The 14326-nt window shown below is 52.0% G+C and overlaps 5 protein-coding genes across 5 annotated transcripts; 3 read left to right on the forward strand and 2 right to left on the reverse strand.

Annotated features, from left to right (window-relative positions):
- Positions 1-477: 477 nt before the first annotated feature.
- On the reverse strand, positions 478-2296 carry BX661DRAFT_186013 (uncharacterized protein). The gene has a single exon (XM_051536928.1). The coding sequence runs from the start codon at positions 2228-2230 to the stop codon at positions 554-556; it is 1677 nt and encodes a 558-aa protein (XP_051389897.1). The 5' UTR covers positions 2231-2296; the 3' UTR covers positions 478-553.
- Positions 2297-2391: 95 nt separating this feature from the next.
- Positions 2392-4095, forward strand: BX661DRAFT_186014 (RanGTP-binding protein-domain-containing protein). Its single transcript, XM_051536929.1, has one exon. It carries the CDS (start codon positions 2489-2491, stop codon positions 3950-3952), a length of 1464 nt encoding a protein of 487 aa, XP_051389898.1. The 5' UTR covers positions 2392-2488; the 3' UTR covers positions 3953-4095.
- Positions 4096-4164: 69 nt separating this feature from the next.
- On the forward strand, positions 4165-6204 carry BX661DRAFT_186015 (uncharacterized protein). The gene is given in 6 exon segments (XM_051536930.1): positions 4165-4463; positions 4479-4607; positions 4635-4716; positions 4729-4779; positions 4792-5819; positions 5867-6204. The coding sequence occupies 6 exon segments, from the start codon at positions 4306-4308 to the stop codon at positions 6144-6146; spliced, it is 1728 nt and encodes a 575-aa protein (XP_051389899.1). The 5' UTR covers positions 4165-4305; the 3' UTR covers positions 6147-6204.
- Positions 6189-9382, reverse strand: BX661DRAFT_186016 (uncharacterized protein). The gene has a single exon (XM_051536931.1). It carries the CDS (start codon positions 9294-9296, stop codon positions 6210-6212), a length of 3087 nt encoding a protein of 1028 aa, XP_051389900.1. The 5' UTR covers positions 9297-9382; the 3' UTR covers positions 6189-6209.
- A 740-nt stretch (positions 9383-10122) lies between these two features.
- BX661DRAFT_53197 (uncharacterized protein) lies at positions 10123-12530 on the forward strand. The gene has a single exon (XM_051539237.1). It carries the CDS (start codon positions 10439-10441, stop codon positions 12485-12487), a length of 2049 nt encoding a protein of 682 aa, XP_051389901.1. The 5' UTR covers positions 10123-10438; the 3' UTR covers positions 12488-12530.
- The last annotated feature ends 1796 nt before the right edge of the window (positions 12531-14326 follow it).

Raw genomic sequence — 14326 nt, forward strand, 5'->3', positions numbered from 1 at the left:
TTAGAGTCGCATGGGTGACACAATTCATACAGAGGCAGTGCTGCCCAGCATGCCATCTAATCAACTTATTTGGTGCGACCGGTTTTCCCTGCTCAGTTGCCTGCCTGGGGTGATGCCCGGTTCTTTAATGCCCTTGACGCGCCCAGTCCTTCGACAGCACGCCAATGGCAACACTAATAATTGAGTAGACACACAGGCAGACAAATTCTGCTATGTTGCTCTGCCGCCCGTCAATACGAACGCAGGAACCGTGTCATGTTCCACACTCCCCTGACTCCAGAGGCATCCCTTTCGAGATTACAAGTAGTGACCACTCTGCCAATTGTATAAAGCGCTATTTCTAAATTTTATAGTCTGACCAAATAAGGGGGTATAAAAGAGTATGGCTACGATCACATGCTTTAAATATAAAGTTATTATGAATTTTGAACAATCAGCTTCATCCATTAAGTTCATCTTTTTATTTACTTGTTTGACATATCACTCAATGAATATATCTTCTCTCTCAATACAAATTTTGAATGTAGGTTAAAAGCGCATTATGAATAAAGCTTCATTCTTGCATCATGTCTTGGCTCGTATCGGGGCGAGCATACTCAAACCCAAGCGGTCGAGCGCGGTAGTTATCGTCACTGTCGTAGGCGCGCTGTCTCAGCTCCAACTCAGGCTCTGGCTCACCTTGATCGTCCTCATCCGCCTCATCCACCTCATCTGGCATGTCCTCGCCCTCAAACTCGGCGCTCCCCGGGTGCATCAGCTTATCGATACGCTCATACCCCACGCGAGCGCGCTCGTTGTCGGGATTAATACTCAGCGCAGTGTTATAGTTTACGGCGGCCTTAGGAAGCTCGTTGGCCAGTGTGAGAACGTCTGCGTAGTGCGTGTACATATCATCAGACTCGTTGTCAGGCAGGTACTTTTCGATGAGCGCCACGGCCGCGTCAAATTGTTGGTTAGCAACGTGCAGGGACGCTAGGGCGGTTACAGCCTCGGCGCAATGACAGTCTATCTCTAGGGCAGCCTGTAGCAAGCGGGCAGCCTTGTCGGAGCTCTCCACGCTGTGCGACAGTACCATGCCGACCATGGCTAGCGTGCCTGCGTGGCGGGGCATCAGCTCAGCAGCCTCCTTGGCATATATGAATGCCTCCTTGTATTTAGCGCATCTGACGTAGGAATCAACCAAGCCTCGAAAGGTCAGCATGGAGCGGGATAACTCGTGGGCCTTGAGAAATGCCTCGGCAGCTTCCTCAGGACTGCCGGCAGCCAGCTGAATAGTGCCTTCAGCGCTGTGGGCCTCGGCGCAGCCGGGTGCCAGGACCTGGGCCTTCCACACAATAGCCAAGGCTTCCTGGGTCTGCCCTGTAGCCAGAAAGTACCGTGCCATGGCAACCCACCCTTCGGCCCTTGCCTGGTCGGTCTTGAGCAGCTGACTTCCCAGTGTGTACACGGCCAAACTGTCACTGGCGAGCAAGTCCGCGTACATGGCCATTTCCGAGATCAACCCGCTGTCTAAAACTCGTGCTCGCTCGTACAGCGCCTGCGCGCGCCTGGGCTCCTCCAACATGTAGTAACACGTAGCCTGCAGAGCCACAATCAGGGCGTTTCCACGGTGCCTTCTGCCGAGTCTCTGTAGCTCCGAAACCGCCCGCCTGTACTCTAGCTTCTGCATTAAGCTGCGCGCCGTTGCCAGGCTGGCCGAATCATGGTATGTGCTTCCGTCTGCCGCCCAAGTATTCTGCCGATTCCGCGTCTGCAAAAACGTAAATGCCTCGGTGGCATTCGGCTGCGCACGCAGCAGCTCAGAATATAGGTCTTCGGCGTCGGGGCTTTGGATCAGTGCGGCGCTGCGGGCCATCCTCGCGAGATCCTGCACTGTACGGTGTGTCTTGGGGATCTGCCGCAGTTGTGCCAGACACATGTCGAACTCTCCCAACTGCCATCGGATGCCGGCGATGTCCCTGGCTATTCCTTCGAGTTGTGAGCTGTTAAGTTGTGAGCGGATAGGTCCGGATACAAATTCTGTTATTGTGCGTAGGGACGCTCGGTGGTGCTTAAGCTGTCCGAGACACTGGGTGTAGGCGCGGAGCAGCGCCAGGCGGTCGTCGGCTGGGAGTTGTGTGTCCTTCAGTCGTGGCTGGCACTCGAGCTCGGCCAGCTGCAGCGCAGAGTCATTGAGGTCGCAGTCCAGCAGCTCCTTAATTTCAAGAATAAGTGAATGTGAAAAGTTCATTTTTTAGCGGAATTCTTAATGGCCTTTTGGTTGAATAGGAATAAAAAATGTGCAGAGCGTATAAAAGCAGGATGCTGGTAGAAAAAAGAGTAAAGGGCCAACTACAAAATAAAATAAACAAATTGACGTTTATTTGGGTTTTCCTCTCGATTTATGGATCACTTTCTTTTCTGTTCACCTCTTCTTTTCGCTTGCATCACCCACTTTTCAATTTTATCATTTATATTCATATTCATATTCACACTTGTTTTCTACACCATGGATCAGCTCTTCTCTAGTCTGGCGATGCAGACTGTACAGCTGGTAGGCAAGGCGGCGTTTGGAGCGGCGAGCACGCTGGCGCTGCGGCGAGTCAATGAGTACATCAACCGGGCACCGCAGACGACGCCAGCAGAGCAAGTCGAGGTCGGGCAGTTGCAAGCGCGGTTTGAGGCCAAGCTGCGTGTTGTCACGCCAGCCATTGATCTAATCGAACTCATCTCCGCGCGTGGGCACTCGACCATGGCCGGCGTGCTCCAGCTGACGCACGCCCTGCGCAGCGAAGTAGTAGGTTTCGGGGCCAAGCTCGCCAAGCTGGAAAACAAGTCCTCGGACAGTGCCGGTGGGAGCATTGCTGCGGATTTGCGCGTGCTCTTGGCTAAAATTGACGATGCCGTGCCGCTGCTGAACCTGGCGCTGACAACGTCAGGCATCCATCTGGGGGGCACCCTGCCCGAGGGGATTTCACCCAGCCGGTTGATGCAGGCGTCCAGGCTGCTGGCGCGCGCATATTTGCGTCATGATTTTGCCGGGAAGAGCGGCGTTCTGGTGGGCGAGCCCTTTGTTCTCCGCCTGTACTCCCTGTTTGTGGGATCGGTAAGGCCAAAGTCGCGCCAGGACTTTACCTGGAAGGAGGAGTTTGTTCTGTGCCGGGCTGGCCTGTGGCGCATTGCTTCTTCTAAGGACGATGGCAGTGCTTTTGAGTACGAGCTGCGCATTGTCGAGGATCTCGACGATGGCCGGTACCATGAGGAGCCCACGGAGGCTGCGCCCGAGTGGACAGCAAAGTTTGTCCAGGAGGCCGAGGACAGGGACTTCCGACCCGGCTGTGTGCTGCAATTCTGCTTGGATAAAATATGCAGCCTGCACTACACATCGGCTGGTTCGCTCTTGAATATCGAAGAATCCAGCTCGCCAGTGCTGGTCGTGGGCCTTCGAGGATCCGATTCGGCGGCAAAGAGCGGCCAGGACACAAAATGGTACGCCATGGAGGTTGTGTCCGACCAGGTCGATCATTACTCCTCTTCGTCTGCATCTTCCTCTGCGAGCAGCTCTCGCAGAAACTCTATTGACGATACGACCACACAGGGAAACACCAAGTCCATCACTAGAAAGGCTGTCGATTCTCTGGCCGACTCGCTTCATGTCTCGTGCGCAGTGGACAAAGTCACACTGATCTCGGGGCCCGATGCCACTGAGGAGCAGCTTGCGATCAAAGAGGCCTTGCAGCCGGCCAATTTCCTGGCGCACGAGTGGAACCAATGTACACTTAGTCTTTTGGAGTACATGGTTCGTCTGGCTTCCGTGGAAATGTGCGAACATATGTCACATTTAGAGGTTCCTGATGAGAAGCTGCGCCTGTATTTGCTCAGCTCCCCGCCGCCAGACAAATCCAATGAGGATCATGGTGTGCGGCAGACTAGCCGGTCAGCTTCGAACAAGACTCTGGCAACAAACGCCTGAATTATTGCTTGGACCATTTCTGTTTGTAATTTGACGACAAGTAGATCATGCTTTTTATTTGTTTTTTCAGTATAAATGCAACAATGCCGCATGCACATTTCATGCACATTTTCTCTTTTTGAGCTATAATTGGATTGTTCAAGGATGCCACCAAATGACCCGAACGACAAGCAAAAGCTGCCGCCTCGTTTTATTCCTTTGGTTATTCTGTTGCTTCTGTCTCTCCGCTTCTCTCTCTCTCGTGTGCTTTCCAACATTTACCATTTATCAATTGTCACTTATCAATTGTCATTTATTGCTCGTAGTTTTACTTCACTTCACTTAACCTCATTTCATTTCATTCTCACACTACTATGTCTGCTGCATCCATAGCCGCAGCCGTAGCATCTGCATCCAATGGATCCTCACACCCGGATCACCAGCGTGCGCCCATGCCACCACACCTACCCGACGACAGCGATATACCACGGCTGCTCCGCCACGCGTCAATGCGCCAGGACAAAAACATTTCGTTCAACGCCTACAGACAAACAATCATCGGCAACACGCCCGAGGCTGTGCCCGAGATTTACGTAGAGAACTGCGCGCCCGTGTTTGAAGTCGGCTACTGGATGAACTACGGCAACTTCAGCTCCGTACGCGAACACCACGATAGGTACAAGAATCATGTACATACTCTCAGCGTGTGGAACCTCCCCGTCGAGTCCGCCTACGGGGCGGACATTGCCGCCTGCTTGAACCTCGGTTGGCCTAGCGTCACCCACGTGTCCCTGGAGTACAGCACCTGGGAGCCGGAGCCCAACAAGCACAGCATTTTGTGGCACAAGGTACTGTGCGAGTCCGAAATGTTCCCCAAGCTGGTTGACTACAGGGTGTGGCAAATGCTGCCCGCACGCCTGGAGGTGTTCTCTGTCCACAAGGAAAACTCTGCGCAGGAGCGCAACCAGGCGGCGGAAATCATTTCAAAGGTGCCCGAATTGCTGGCACCCACGGCTGCCGTGCAGCAGTTTTACGAGCATAGATGCCGACACTTGGAGCACATTGTTATGTCCATGGACTCGATGAGCAAGGCCGAAACATTCACAAAGTACAAGTACTTGACTCTAGCGCTAGCCACCCCCGTATTGGCCCCAAGCTCGCTGACCATTGTCAACTGCCGGCTGAAGCACATCAGGGCCATTCTCAACTGCATCGACCGCAATGCCCTGGGCCTCCCCACCACTGAGCTGCAGTACCACCCAGGCAAGCCAGAGTTGGGCCAGGGACTGCAGCACTTGCACCTCAAAATGGTCAGCCTGTACGACGAGCTCACGGGGCTTCCCATTTCGGCGGCGCGCTTCCCCAATCTGACCAGCCTCATAATCGAGCATTCGCCAGCCTTGGAAAACTCGCTCCCTGATGGCGAAAAGTTTGGGCACCTGTGGGAGATGCGCTGGACGTCGATGAGGCGCCTGCAGTTGCCATTTTTCAGCGACCAGCATTTGGCGCTTCTAGTCAAGTTTATGCCCAACCTGGAGATCCTCTCGGTCATTCCTACAGCCGGTTTCGAGGCAGGCGACGAGTACCCGGACACTCTGAGTGCCCCAACCATTGTCAAGCTGGCCACACAGCTTTCATCTCTGCGGCACCTGGAGATACGCTCGATGCTGCGCACCAAGGGAAAGCGGCCCTACAATACGAGCGAATTTGTGGCTCTGGCCATGAGGAAGCCCCCCGCAACGAGCCGTCCGGACCTCAAGGTCTTTGCCATCCCCTGCGTGCACATGGATTTTGTCTCTGTTATCAAGCTGCTAATGTACCTGCCCGGCGTTGAGCAGCTTGAGTTTCAGCTGCCCGACCAGCACGCCCTTCCGCCGTCCAATGGTGGGTCAAAAGCCCCCCGCCACTATCATCTGCCGATAACGGTCGCTTAAGCGCCGCTATTGCACATAACCTCGAGGGCCGCACGTGGTCTGAGGAGCGGGCCAGGTTTGCTGAAATATTTGCCGGCAAACCGCACCCTTTGCAGTCCATCATCATGTCCGGGTATCATGTGGACTTGCATTCGGCTGCGGTGACGGATTTCTTGAAGCTGTTCCCCGACGTCGACTCCCTATCATTCGCGTCCGTTGGGCGGGAGGATCACGACAATATTGACCAGCTGGCCGGCGTTCTGACGGCACTGAATCCTGATCTCGAAGTCTCTATAATTTGATTAAGCTAGTTTATATTTTTTACTTGTGAAATACATGTTGGGTGTTTGCCAATTATCGACGGATTATTTTTTGTTGGAATTCATACTGAATTGCTTCTTGATGCTCGGCGAGGACAGCAGTGACGTTCCGGGTCGTTTGAGCAAGGTCTTGCGGCGGACGATGAGGTTTTCGATAGACACTGAGTTGAACAGCTCGCCGTCATCGTTCTCTTCAGCGCAGGAAACAGCAGAGGCAGAGTCAGGGGCAGAGGCAGAAACAGCAGTAGCGGCAATGACAGGGGCGCTTGCCAGCAGCCCAGAGCTATGAATCATCTTAGGAGTATTGCTAAATCCATGAACCCAGTCCTCAGACTCGGAGTCGTCGCTCTCATCTCCTCTATGCCCGCGGGTCATCTGCCGTTGAATGGTCATATCCACATCTCGCTCATCAACGATTTCCTCCAGCGCAAACTCATCATCGTCGTTATCCATAATACCCATCGGTAAAAGCAGCGAGGGCTCATCAGCGTCACTCCCCGAGACATATCCAGAGTTGTTCTCGGGCGGTCGCATAAGGGCGGCGCGAGCAAACGCAGCGGTCTCTGGATTCTTGGCGATCTCGGCTAAATTGGTATCATGGATCTCTCTGGCCTGCAACTTCCTCCGCATCCGCAGCCTCTCCTCCATTCTCTCTGCCCTCGTCTGCCTGTCGTTATAATCCTCAGCATCAGCGAGCGCAAACCCAGTGCGGTTTCCCGAGATGCGGTTCTTGAGGTTTCCCGTAGTAATGTCCTTTACGAGGTCCTGAATATCCTTCTCATCCTGGTCAAAATCCTGTTTGCGGTGGAGGTCGCGGACGGCCTGCTCGTCCTCGCTGTCCTGCTCGACATCGTTGTTGATCATGGGGTCGGCCAGAAGCGCCGCGGTTTCCTCGCCCGAGTCCAGGTCGTCCGAGGATTCCTCCGGGGACTCTGCCACCTGGTCATCGCCCCAGTTGAACTTTCCGGCTGGCGTCTTGTGCTCGGCGTCAGAGCCTGAGCTCTCGCCCTCTTCGGCTTCAGCCTCGATAAACTCGGACTGCTGATGGCGCCTCTTGGACTTCTTGATACGCCTGAGTTGCTGTTGCTTGCTGGGCAGCTCGCTGCGGCGGACCAGGCGACCTGGACGATGCCGCGCAAGTTCGGCGGGTTGAGATTCGCCCTTCATGTCGACCGATGGGGATCTATCCATATACGAATCCGCGGCCACCTGCGAGAACTCCATCGGCTGCGTCGCTTGTGTCTGGCCCATCAACTCCTGCGTCGGTAAAGTCAAAGGCTGTGTAGGCTGCGTTGATTGCGTCTGCTCGATTAGCGACTGCGTGGGGTGCGTCTGCTCCATATACTGCTGTCCTCCGTAGGTGAGCGAGTACGAGCGGTCGTATTTCAAGGCAGCGTCGGGCGTCAAGAGGAGCGAGTCCTGTGTGTTGACTACGCCCTCTATCTGGGAGAGCATATATGGCAGATCCTGCGAGGCAGAGACATCGCGTTCGCTGAGTTGCGGCTCAGGGGTGGGAGAGCGCGGGGTCTTGGACAGAGGCTTTTGTGGCATTTTGAACATATTGATAAACTTGGTCTTTGTGACTGCTGGCGCAGGAGGCAAAGGCGCATCGTCTTCGTCGTCCGAGATAACAGCTGTGCGGGGAGTGCGTCGTGACTGTGTTGCTCCCTCATTGGCCTCGTCTTCGGAATCCTCCTCTGCGCTTTCTTCGTTAAGGTCAAGTTCTGGGTCGGTATCTTCACCAATGCCAGAGGCGCTTCCCGAATTGTAGTCCCCATCGACCTCCATGTCCTCTCCCGCTTCATCCTGAGGCTCGCTCTTGGCCTGCAATTCTGGCTCCTCCTCTGACTCTTCCACAAACTTGACCGATTCCTCACAAATTTCACTCTTGCGCACCTTCTTTTCGCTGGCAATTTTGGCATCCAGGTCCTTCTTGTAGACAGCACTGAGCAGCGCACTGTTAAGATCTCTGAGCGCCAGTGGACCGTCTGTGCGCTTAATCCCGGGAGTGTACAAAGATCTAGAAGAATGCATTGGCTGCGATGCGTAGCTAAGGATGGCATCCAGACCGTCCACATCAACCACAGTCGGGGTTATCTGTGGTGGTGGTGATTGTGGAGGCGGCGAAGGCATCGGCATGACCATGGCGGGCTCCCTTGGGCGCTCGTCAATAATCTCCACATCATATTCGCCCGAGTCTGAATCGTAACAGAAGCGCATGGGTTGGCGCGTAGCAAGAGGCGGTGAAACCCTAGGCGGCGGTGAAGGCGTCCGTGATGGTGAGTGCGATCGCGGTTTGGTGTGTATGTCAAAGCGAATAAAGAAATCCTCCATAGTTAGTCGCTTTGTAAAATCCAGCGGATCAATCCTCACGGCTGTTTCGCGTATCAGGCGCTCGGTCTCCCGGTGCATATTTGCAAGAGCTGCCTTGGACGCCGCCCTCTCCTTACGCTGCCCCTTTTGTGGCTGCAGTTTTTCTTCCGGTGCAACGGTCTCACCGATCACCGGTTTGCGGTCCAAGTCAGAGTCCGCGTCCGAGTCAGAATCAATGCGCATGTTGATCAGGGTGCGTCTCTGGTTAGTTAACTCTGGAGAATCCTCGCGCTGGTCGCTGCCGTTATCGTTATCGCTGTCATCAATTTTCTTGGGGCGCCGCGATAAGGACAGGCGCCCGACTACACTGTCCTTTTTGACACCTTTTTCCAGGGCAAACCGCGAGACATTGAGGAACTTGCGCTTCTTCTTAATCTTTGCCTTTAATTCTTTCTCCTCCTCTCCATCTTTGCGATTGGCAGTGAGCTTGATGGCTGCTACAGGCCTATCGATAAATAGTGAGGCAACTGACGGTCTGGTTGTAGTTTTCTGCAGTTTGTCGGCTTCATTATCTGAGTCCGAGTCCGAGTCCAAGCCGAGAAGCTGGGCCACTGGGTCGTATGGCGCTGGTGTCTTTTTGACTGCAGCAGAATCATCTTCAGTGCGCGCAAATGCCGAGAGTAACGAGGATGAGCCCAAGTTGAACCCTCCAGTTGTGTCAAAGTCATTGTGCAGGTCGTCTGCCGTTGCGGGTTGCGCCTTGATGCCAGTGTCTGGACTTGCAGCAGGTGGTTGGAGCGTATTGTCCTCGGTCATCATCCAAGCGGAGTACACGCGCAATTCAAGAAAGCTTGTGGACAAAAAAATTGAAATTGAAATTAATGAGTTGAGGAAAAACAAAAAAAACAGAATTCTGTTGTTTTTACGTGCCAAACGATGAAACCATGTGCTTTCAACGCGTCTTTTCGACGCGTTTTTACTGCAAACCTGGCTCGCGTTTGTAATGCTTTTCATTGGTTAGATAAAATTGTTGAATTGAGAGGGCCATGCATTTTTTTAATTGACGAGCTGCCCAGCCCCTTTGCTAATTTAATCCACTCAAAGCATAAATTTCTCTTTTGGATGCTTGTACACTTTATCTGTTCAACTAAGTTTGAACAGATAACGCAAAACTTTTTTCGCGCACTTTTTTATTCACAAACCAGTTAGTTGACGCAACATTTATGCACTGAATGTTCACTCTTACTTTTATCTCTACTAAATTATACACTCTTATTTCCCATTTATTCTTGACCGTTCTCTCTCTTGATCCCTTGCAGCACATAGGGATTCCGCTTTTATAATGTAAGAGCTGTGCTTCGTCTTTATCTGATTTACTTTATAAATTTTTTGGCTTATGCTCTGCTTTATCGTTCCTTATGCAATTGAATTGTACTGGCTTTATAAAATAGTAAAAATTAACTGCCAGAAAGGTGCTGGTTTTCTTTGTTGATTCGATTTAAAAAGTGGCTGTTTTCTTATCTGATCCCCCAAACTTTTGCTTTATTTTCCACTCTGTGGGCCCTCCAACATTGTCCTGCGCCTCCTCGCACTTTTACAGCCGCATACTTTTGGCTTAAAACGCTGTTGCTACGATGAGCACCATCTTGTATACTCTCTTCTTTATTTGATTCATATCCATACATATTTTTTATTTGCAGTGTAGTTCAGTGCAGCGACTATTATTATAAAATCTATTTTTCAGCTCTTATTTGTCCAACTCGGCTCGCCATCACCACCTACACACAACCAGTGTTTCCTTTTTATTTATTGGCTCGCTCAGTGGTCCACACAGCCCACATCCCAAACAATTATTTAATTGCCCTATTTATTCATTTATTTTTTGCACACAGCCACATACCTTTAAATTCATAGACCGAGCGCCCAAAGTTGTTCCTACATATACTTTATTTTTAATATCGATGGAGAACGGCACACCAGAAGCAACAGGCACAGGCAGTGCTCACACGCAGCCTGTGAGACTAATGCTCTCCTGTGACAATTGCCGCAAAAAGAAGATTCGGTGCAATGGTGGGAAACCCAACTGCGCTAGCTGCAATAGAACCAGCACCCCCTGTCATTACTCGCCCGTGGGCCCGCGCAGGAAACCACGAAAATCGTCGCCGCCGCCGGCGCTTCTCATGGACTTGGCCAACAAATCGGTGCGACACAGGAACAAGCGGCGGGCGTCCTCGCTGCAATTGTCTGACGGCGAAAGTAGGTTTAGAATGGATTCGCAGGGATTGGGGAGCGTGAGTCACATTATGCTTGAGCGGCTGAAGGAGACTGAGACCCTGGAGCCACCCATGTCAGTCAGTGGCCCGATGAGGGATGACCAGGTCATGGAAATGCTGAGGCTGCAGACGCAGATTTCTTGCCTGGTCAATCAGCTCCGAAACATTACCATCCGCGTGTCTGGACTGACGCCGGCTGCGGGGTCACCGATTGGCGAGCAAATGACTGGCGGTGCGCAGGCCGCTAGGAGTGTATTTGGAGGCTTTGACGCCAATTCAGAGCCCCGTACTTCAGACCAGTTCCACGGAGAGCCCTCAACACCGCAGCAGCCGTCGCAGGATGAGTCCAGGGCGGACTCGCACGGCAAGGAATCGCCACAGCCCGACGAAGTTCACATGAAGTCTCACGGCGAGGCAGCCAAGGGCATCTCAGTGTCGCGCGACCTGATCAACCACCTGACCTCCGTCTACTTCCAATACTGCCATGCATCCGAAACCGGCATGTACCCGCAGGAGCTCTACCGCGATCGCTTGCAGCGGGCCCAAGTGAGCGAGCCATTTCTTCTTTCCGTCCTGGCTGTTGCCAGCCGCTTTTCCGACGATCCCCGTGTGCAGCGCGAGCCAGCCTACCTCGCCGGCTACGACTTTTACGAGCGCGTTACGCGGCATCTCATGATGGACGTTCTGGAGCGCGACTGCATCGAGAATATGCTCACTCTGAACAACCTCGCTGTCTATGCTGTCGGGCTGCCCGTGGCCAATCGGGGGTGGTATTTTTCTGGGTTGGCCATGCGCATGGCCACCCAGATGTCCCTGCAGAAGGTCGATGCACCCGGGAGGATGCCTGGGGCATCTATGATGAGCGGGCCCGGAATCGAGTCAGCGCGGAGAGCCTTTTGGACCACGCTGCTGTTGGAAGCCTTGGCGAGCTTTGCCAGCGGCGAGCCACCGCCAATCACTATCCAGGATATCCATGTAGCCGAGCCTTTCGACGATACGTCGTCTCTGGGCGACAGTTCCAGGGGATTCTGCGCGTCTGCAGAAAGCGCCAACGCAGCTGGCGCTCCTGAATCAGACGATGTCAGCATGCACGACCAATCATCGTCGCCTATGACCGGGCCTTCAGGTTGTCGCACGCGCAGTGGCACCAACCAGAGCGGTGGCAGTGGAGGCAACGGACGGCCAAGCGTGTGCGCCTACATCACGCAGCTGGCGATGCTGCTGATTCGTGTGGCGCGCCTGAATGGTAACCGGCATCCGGAGTCTGCGCAATTTAGTCCCGAGTACGCGGCCTTGCATTCCGAGATGGTCGCATGGTACCACGGCCTACCCGATAACATGCAGATCAAGCCGACCATAGCCAAGGAAGAAATCCAACGCGAGCCAAAGTTGTTTGCGGCCAAAATGTTTGTCCATTGCCATTATCATGCTGCCATCATTGCCTTGCACCAACCGCGCGTGGACTTGGTCCGCGTCGATGCATCTCGCGGTGGTGAAAGCGGAAATCGGTTTTCTGGACGGCAGTCTAAGAGTCCCGACGAACAGTGGAGGCAGCTGGCGCAACAGCAATGTTTGACTGCTGCGTGCACAATGACAGAGCTACTGACCTTGGCGAGGAACCTCGACGTGCGCTACCATATTGTTACTTTGGATTTGCCGTATTTATGGCCGGCGTCGTTCATGTTGGCGCTGTCAACTACACTCCCAGGCAGTCGAATGAGCGCCAGTATAGCATAAATTGTGTCAAGGAGCATGTCCGTTGCTTGGATCGGCTGGGTAAGTACTTTGCCTTCCATTTCATTATGGCCAAGCACATTCGCGCTCAGCTGCAGGTTATCGAGGCTGCGGATCTTCGGAGGCAAAATACCATGAGTGGTGCTCCTGCGGTTGTCCCAGCAGCAGGTATGGGCTCTATGGATATATTGGGTTTGGACCCTCGGTCTAGACTGCAGCATGGGTCGGAGATGGCGGCGGCGGCTGTAGCGGCGGCTGCTGTTTCAGGAATGCAGTTTGATTTTGCAGCTGCTTTTGGTATACATCCGCAGTTTGGTCCTGGGATGGTTTCTGCTGCTGTTTCAACTGCTCCTCCCCTATCTGCCACCAATTCTCTGCCAAATATTGACATTTCAGATATTGGGCTGGGTGCCGGCTTGATGGGATTCGGGCCATCCGGCAATGTTGTGCAAAGCAGCGGAAATGGCATGGGTGCGGCCAATCCGTGGTTGTATTCGTCGACCTCTGGGATATCCTCTATGGGTGCTAACCCTGCTGCTTCTTCTGGTCTCCCTGCTGCATCCGGCACTCCTATTTCTGGGCCAGCCGGGAGCTCATCGATGGATATGTTCCTTGGTCTATTTTCGGCAGTTCCCTCAAATCCATCATCCGGCCTTCGTCTCAAAATGTAGCCCAGTGTCCAGTTCCCGGTGTTTGTGGTGGCCTTTGCGGTACCCACTCACCTGCCACAACAGCTTCAATGGCTATGAGCCTTCAAGGCTTGTCTGGGATGGCTGGCCTGGGATCTGGAATTAGCTCCTTAGCGCAACTGTTTTCTTCCAGCGAGGCGTCATCAATTTATCCTGAGAATATTGTCAGCAATAGTTCTTTGGCACCCTCAAAAAACGGCATTGGCGGCGGGCAAGGAATGACTTCCTCGTCCGAAGCTCTAAATGCATCTGCTTATCAAGCGGATCCTGCAGCTCCTCTGAGACTGACTTTGCCGGGTGGGATGCAACAATTTGGTTCATTGCCTCCGTTTTCTCCCCTTTGAACTCTTCTCTTTTTTATATTTTATTTTTATTTTTAACCCATCGGCGGTTGAGTAAATACACTTATTAGACACACAATTTAGTTCTTCATGTCAAGATAAAAATAAAATTAGGAGCACTTGGGCATGCTGGTATATAACTTCCGCTGCATATATCGTACAATTATAATATTTACTTCTATTAATATTTTGCCAAAATAAAAATAAAAAACTAAATGTCACTGTAGATGACAGGTAAAAAATAAAAAATATATAGATATTTTCTCCACAGAAAGTATATTGCTGTGTGGTTAAAAGGGAAACCAATACTATTCAACTAAGCAGCCACAAGGAATACTGCTAAAAAGTGAAATAAATATGTATTAGAAAATGAAGGTGTTCTCATCCTCATGGTGGAAACACCTTAGTATATATTAAACCTAAACTATGATAATGTGTACGGCACAGGAAATGCCGTGCGCATTATCATAGTTTAGGTTTGCTATATATTTATATTTTATCTTTATAATTTGCAGCATATACCGGTAGCTGCCTGCCTTGCACTTTATTGGCCCCTATTGGCCAGGTTTACAACAATTGTAACTGCTAAGTAAAATATTGCAATTATTTATTTGAATTGAGGTCAATAAGAACATAGTCTCTCCATTTATAAAATATAGCTAAAACATGGTTTGTATGTAATTTTTTAAGCAAGTGTATTTAATACTCATTTTCTTTCTTGGCATATACGAAATAAACAAGTAATATATCTTCATCCGCTACTTTACTGTCCAACAATTGCGGCGATATAACTCCGTCTTTTGTCTTTACTA

This window comes from Kickxella alabastrina (assembly GCF_025024165.1).
Source record: "Kickxella alabastrina strain RSA 675 chromosome Unknown BX661scaffold_20, whole genome shotgun sequence".
NCBI classification, from domain to species: Eukaryota; Fungi; Kickxellomycota; class Kickxellomycetes; order Kickxellales; family Kickxellaceae; genus Kickxella; species Kickxella alabastrina.

What these genes read in the sequence shown, in the direction of transcription:
- BX661DRAFT_186015 (XM_051536930.1), top strand. Translation starts at nt 4,306, where the DNA reads ATGTCTGCTGCATCCATAGCCGCAGCCGTAGCATCTGCATCCAATGGA. An exon ending in GTACGCGAACACCACGATAG is followed by an intron (nt 4,608 to 4,634) that starts GTACAAGAATCA and finishes ACATACTCTCAG; the next exon opens with CGTGTGGAACCTCCCCGTCG. An exon ending in CTTCCGCCGTCCAATGGTGG is followed by an intron (nt 5,820 to 5,866) that starts GTCAAAAGCCCC and finishes CGGTCGCTTAAG; the next exon opens with CGCCGCTATTGCACATAACC.
- BX661DRAFT_186016 (XM_051536931.1), bottom strand. Translation starts at nt 9,296, where the DNA reads ATGATGACCGAGGACAATACGCTCCAACCACCTGCTGCAAGTCCAGAC.
- BX661DRAFT_186013 (XM_051536928.1), bottom strand. Translation starts at nt 2,230, where the DNA reads ATGAACTTTTCACATTCACTTATTCTTGAAATTAAGGAGCTGCTGGAC.
- BX661DRAFT_53197 (XM_051539237.1), top strand. Translation starts at nt 10,439, where the DNA reads ATGGAGAACGGCACACCAGAAGCAACAGGCACAGGCAGTGCTCACACG.
- BX661DRAFT_186014 (XM_051536929.1), top strand. Translation starts at nt 2,489, where the DNA reads ATGGATCAGCTCTTCTCTAGTCTGGCGATGCAGACTGTACAGCTGGTA.